We start from the raw sequence: 5,276 nt of genomic DNA on the forward strand, positions 1-5,276 counted from the left end.
GCCCAGCTTTTCGGAGTGTATGTTTAATAAACGTCTATTGGGTAGGTGTGGTGGTGCACACCTTTAACCCTAGCACTTGGGAGGCAGAGGCGGGCAGATTTCTGTCAATTTAAGGTCTACAGAGCAAGTTCCAGAATAGCCAAAGTTACACAGAACCTTGTCTCAAAAACGCAAAATAAATATACAAATATCTTGAATTAATGGACAGAATGCTAAAGGACACGCATTGCAATAACTGGAGAAAGGTACAACAGCCTGTACCAGCCAGCACGCACGTGTAACCACAAACTCAAGAGACATCCTCTCACACAACAGAGACAGGATTACCTACACATCACACACACACACACACACACACACACACACACACTCAGAGTCAGACAGACAGACAGGATCTTAAATCCCAAGCTTAACACAGGGCAAGCTTGTGGATATAAATGCACCAGTCCCAAGAGCACGTGTTTGTGGCTGTGGGGGTGGGACTTTGGAAAGCCCCGCCCCTGAACCAAACCGCACCCCTTACAGTTGCCGCTGTTAGCCGGCCTTGTTCAGTGGTTCTGAGGAGTCTCAACAGTCTCTATACAACAGCCCGCTAAAGGTGAGTGCCAGGGAGTAGGGAGGGAGGTGGGAATCTTGTCTCCCATACTCTTGCCTTCCTCTGTCCAGAAGCTTGTAGTGCCTAGTGGCAGAACCCCAGCCCTGCCAGAGTCGGGCTGATACTAAAGGTCCAGCCCAGGGTGGAAGCTCCTAAGCCGATTGTGGATCCAGAGAAGGTGACCGTGAAAAGTAGTGAGGAGGGCAGGGCTGGAGAGAGAGAGGAAGTCTTGGGTGGAAGTGGGGCTTGGAAGAACTGGGGTGATCCTGCTCCTCTGAAGTTAGTAGCAGAGGGCAAACAGGATGAGGGATTGCTTGCATGTGTGGTTTAAGCTGGGGTGGTACATGGGCCAGAAAGAATGAATGGAAGGGATGTGTCTGCTGGGAGGGGCTCCTCCTGAAACTCCCCCTAGGGTTCTGGGAGTCTGGCCTTTGCCTGGCTCCTCTAGTATTGCCCGTTCTCTGTGCTTCCTGGCACCCATTTCTGGTGTCTGCTCACCAGCGCCGAGCTGAACCTCCAGGACAGTGACACCTCACCCCTCCATACCAGCTGGCTCTTGTCTCAGTGGACATGGCCCACAAAGGCCACCTTCAACCCAGCAGCCTGGACTGGGCCCTGCGACTGATCCTGGCATGGATCTTCTTGGTGGCCTGTGGAGGGAGCCACCCACTGCAAGTTATGTTCTGGGGACAACCTGGGCTGCCAGCCAGTGTGGGCACAAACCAGCTGCACCTAGCAGGTGAGCATCTTATGTAAGCCCTGACCCAGAGAAACCCCACTCTGAGCTTCCTTGTAAGAGGGTAGTGACGAGGGTGGGTAGCCAGGGTTAGTGATGAACCTGGATAGTGGGTATCTGGCTGCTTAGTTCAATTTCAAATCCACACCTCTGTGCTGTGACCTTGAGCCAGTCAGTTCACCTTGGTAGAGAGTTAGGCACGGTGATGCCCACCTGTAATCCCAGCTCACAGAAGGTGGATGTAGGAGGATTAGGATTTCAAGGCCAGCTACAAAAGGAGTTGGAAGGCCAGGCTGAACCACATGAAACTCTATCTCAGAATAAATGCATAGGGCTGACGAAAGGGCTCACTGAGTAGAAATGACTACCACCAAGCTCAACAACCTGAGTTAAGTCTCTGGAACCCATACGGTGAAGAGAGAATCAATGCCTGCAACTTACCCTGACCTCCACACACAACAAATACAATTCTAAAAATTAGTATCAATAATGCTGAAGATATAGCTCAATGATAGCATGTATGCCTAACACGGGAGTGCCCTAGATCCAACCCCCAGTAAATAAGAACATGGAGAAATCACAGAATGAACATACATGTGTTGTGGAAATGAAGCACATACACACTATGCTACAGATATAACCTGATTATTATGAGTGACACACGGTTCTAACTGCTCGAAGCCACATTTCGCAGAACCTGGTGCCTTTCACACGCTAGGCAAGCTTTATGCCACCAGGTCATAGCCTAGCCCCATTTGTTCTTATTCTCACCCAGGATCTAAGTTGCCTAGACTGCTCTTAAACTTGAGATTCCCTTTGCTTCAATCTCCAAGTGTCTGGGACTGCAGATCCATGCCGTTTCGTTCAACTCAAGAGAAATCTTTTTAAGGTTCTTCTCTTTGGGATGGCTGATAAAATTCCTGTTGTCAGGGCATCCTCAGTCCTCGGCTCCACAGCCTTACCGGAGGATCCAAGATCCTGGTTCACAGACATCACCAGTTCCAGAAACTTGCTGTACTTCAGAGATAAACGGGCCAGAGGCGTCAAGCCCAGGGGCCCCTCTAGATAGCTGCGGTGTGCCAAGCCCAGAGTGAGTACTGCACCCCCTAGCCTGTCCCTCGGTTCTTTGCCTTATTTGCCCGCACCTGGGCTCAGACTTAATTTCCCCTGAGGATTGTGCCCTGCCTGTCCTGTCTCTCCCACGTCCAGATGTGAATTCTTCTTGGGACGCCTTCAACGTGCCCTCCGCAATCGCTTCCATCAGCTGCTGCCTGGAGTACACCTAGAGCAGCCTCTCTGCCCAGAGCTCTGCCAGATTTGGTAAGAGAGGCGGGGACAGGGGCGTGCCCAACAGTATGAGCAAGGAGGAGGGCCTTAGCCCCTACAGAGCCAGGGTCGGTCTAGAGACCTAGTGTGTACCCGAGGTAGAAAGGGTAGATCTAGGTAGATGCCAAGGTAAAAGAATGACCTAGCATTTAAGACAGCGTGAAGACTCTGGAGGGCCAGGAAGTGTCAAAAGATTCAAGTTTTTGACCCTTAGAGGAGCTAAAAGAGGAATGCAAGGAGCAGCTCACAAACAGGTTCTCTGGGCTGGAGAGATGGCTCAGCCATTAAGAGTGCTTACTGCTTTCTCAGAGGACCCGGGTTCAGTTCCCAATACCTATGTCAGGCTCACAGTTGTTTGTAATTCCAGCTCCAGGGTATCTGACGTCCTCTTGGGAACCCCCCCCCCCCCCCCGGCACCGGCACTAGTGTGTACACACATAATTTAAAAGTAATTTTAAGGGGCTGGAGAGATGGCTCAGTGGTTAAGAGCATTGCCTGCTCTTCCAAAGGTCCTGAGTTCAATTCCCAGCAACCACATGGTGGCTCACAACCATCTGTAAAGAGATCTGGCGCCCTCTTCTGGCCTTCAGGCATACAGACAGAATATTGTATACACAATAAATATTTTTTAAAAAGTAATTTTAAGTTGGGTGATGGCGGCACATGCCTTTAGCTCCAACACTCAAGAAGCAGAGGCAGGAGGATTTCTGAGTTCCAGGCCAGCCTGGTCTTCAGAGTTATTTCCAGGGCAGCCAGGGCTACACAGAGAAGCCCTATATTAAGTTAAATTTTTCTTTTTCGAGACAGGGTTTCTCTGTGGTTTTGGAGCCTGTCCTGGAACTAGCTCTTGTAGACCAGCTGGTCTCAAACTCAGAGAAATCCACCTGCCTCTGCCTCCCAAGTGCTGGGATTAAAGGCGTGCGCCACCACTGCCCGGGTAAGTTAAATATTTTTATAAAGGGAATGGATACTGCGGTGGTACTGGTGGCCTCTAATACCAGTGCTTGGGAAAGAGGGTCAGGAACTCAAGGTCATCCTGAGAGACAAATAGCTTCTAGACCAGCTTCAGGCCCTGTCTATGAATAAACAAGCTTGGGGAATGAACCCTGCAAAGGCTGGGTTGGTCTTTTGAAGGAATGGAGCCTGAGAGGTGAGGCCGTTGGTCAGAGAGCAGGACAAACCAACTGGCTCCAAAACCCTAACCCATCTTCCCTTCTCACATACCCAGGCTCACTACCTGCAAGGCAGATTTTACCTGTGGCCCAACTTGGCTGCAGCCCTCTGGGAAGAGGGGCTGTGAGGCCAGTTGCCGCACCTATGGGCAGGTGAGGACCAGAGTGAGGGGAGGGATGGGATTCATACTATGGTCTGGAGTACTGACGTGCCCCAACACCTGAGGTCTTTTAACTAACTAGGTAATTTTCTGAGATAGGGACTTTCTACATAGCTCTTGCTATCCTGAAACTCACTGCTTAGACCAGGCTGACAAGATCCATCTGCCTGTTGCTCCAGTACTCCCAATCAAAAAGTGTGGGTTAGCACAGCTGGATAATCTTAATCTAACCTGGGATCTCTGCAAGAGCAGCCAATTCTCTTACTGGCTGAACCATCTCTAGTCTAAAGTGCTTAGCCCTACTTTGCCCACAGGCTCATCTCCACTCTTCCACCCTCCCAGCCTCCGTGTGGGACGTGTGCATAGTGCCCAGGAGCCCACTGACTCCAGACTCTCCTTCCACGTTAGTCTTTGCTTTGGGTTCTCAGCAGCCCAAGAAACCTGTTACCCCTTCCCCTGGCTCTGGCCCTGCCAGAGACTGACCAGTCCCTCAGAGGAACACCATTGCCCAGATCACACCCTGGACCAGACCTGTCCCAGCTATGCAGGTTCCACCTTCTTTAACCTTGACCCCACCCTTTCTCTTAGACCTTCACCAATGCGGAAGACCTGTGCCGCACAGTTCTGGGCCACACACTACAGGTGGCAGCTCCTGGTTCACGCCACTGTCTCAATGTCTCCATCTCCTCTCCACGGGCCCATCGCTCACGCACCTGGATCTTGAATGCTCCAGGCAGTGGCAGCGGTAGCGGCAGCGGTGACAGCCCTGAGTAGGAGCCACCTAGAGTCACATCCCTCTTCTCTCCCTCCCAAACCACGCCCTGGGGTTGCCTAGACAGACTCAGACTTTTTCTACCCATTATCCTAGAAATGGCTCACCGCTCACTTATTTTGCTCTTTCCCAGAATAAAGTTACTGCCTAGACCACGTTATATGATGTGGTTGCTACTTGGAGAAGTAGTCGGGAAGAACTGCAAAAAAAAAAAAAAAAAAAATCTCATAGGGGAGGAGGAAGGGAGTGGGAGAGGAAAGGAAAGAGAGAGACCAGGAAAATGGCCCAGCAGGCCAACTGATGACCTACATTCTATCCCCAGAACTCACACAGTAGTAAAAGAACCAATTCTTGTCGGGCAGTGGTGGCACACGCCTTTAATCCCAGCACTCGGGAGGCAGAGGCAGGCGGATCTCCTCTGTGAGTTCGATACCAGCCTGGTCTACAAGAGCTAGTTCCAGGACAGGCTCCAAAGCTTCAGAGAAATCCTGTCTCAAAACAAACAACAACAACA

The 5,276-nt window shown here is 50.9% G+C and overlaps 1 protein-coding gene across 1 annotated transcript; it reads left to right on the plus strand.

Annotated features, from left to right (window-relative positions):
- Positions 1-880: 880 nt before the first annotated feature.
- On the plus strand, positions 881-4,852 carry Rtbdn (retbindin). The gene is made up of 5 exons (XM_075977899.1): positions 881-1,334; positions 2,262-2,421; positions 2,541-2,651; positions 3,886-3,982; positions 4,579-4,852. The coding sequence occupies exons 1-5, from the start codon at positions 1,166-1,168 to the stop codon at positions 4,762-4,764; spliced, it is 723 nt and encodes a 240-aa protein (XP_075834014.1). The 5' UTR covers positions 881-1,165; the 3' UTR covers positions 4,765-4,852.
- Positions 4,853-5,276: the final 424 nt, after the last annotated feature.

The sequence above is a fragment of the Microtus pennsylvanicus genome, chromosome 6 (assembly GCF_037038515.1).
Source record: "Microtus pennsylvanicus isolate mMicPen1 chromosome 6, mMicPen1.hap1, whole genome shotgun sequence".
NCBI classification, from domain to species: Eukaryota; Metazoa; Chordata; class Mammalia; order Rodentia; family Cricetidae; genus Microtus; species Microtus pennsylvanicus.

What these genes read in the sequence shown, in the direction of transcription:
- Rtbdn (XM_075977899.1), top strand. Translation starts at nt 1,166, where the DNA reads ATGGCCCACAAAGGCCACCTTCAACCCAGCAGCCTGGACTGGGCCCTG. An exon ending in TGCGGTGTGCCAAGCCCAGA is followed by an intron (nt 2,422 to 2,540) that starts GTGAGTACTGCA and finishes TCCCACGTCCAG; the next exon opens with ATGTGAATTCTTCTTGGGAC. An exon ending in CCAGAGCTCTGCCAGATTTG is followed by an intron (nt 2,652 to 3,885) that starts GTAAGAGAGGCG and finishes TCACATACCCAG; the next exon opens with GCTCACTACCTGCAAGGCAG.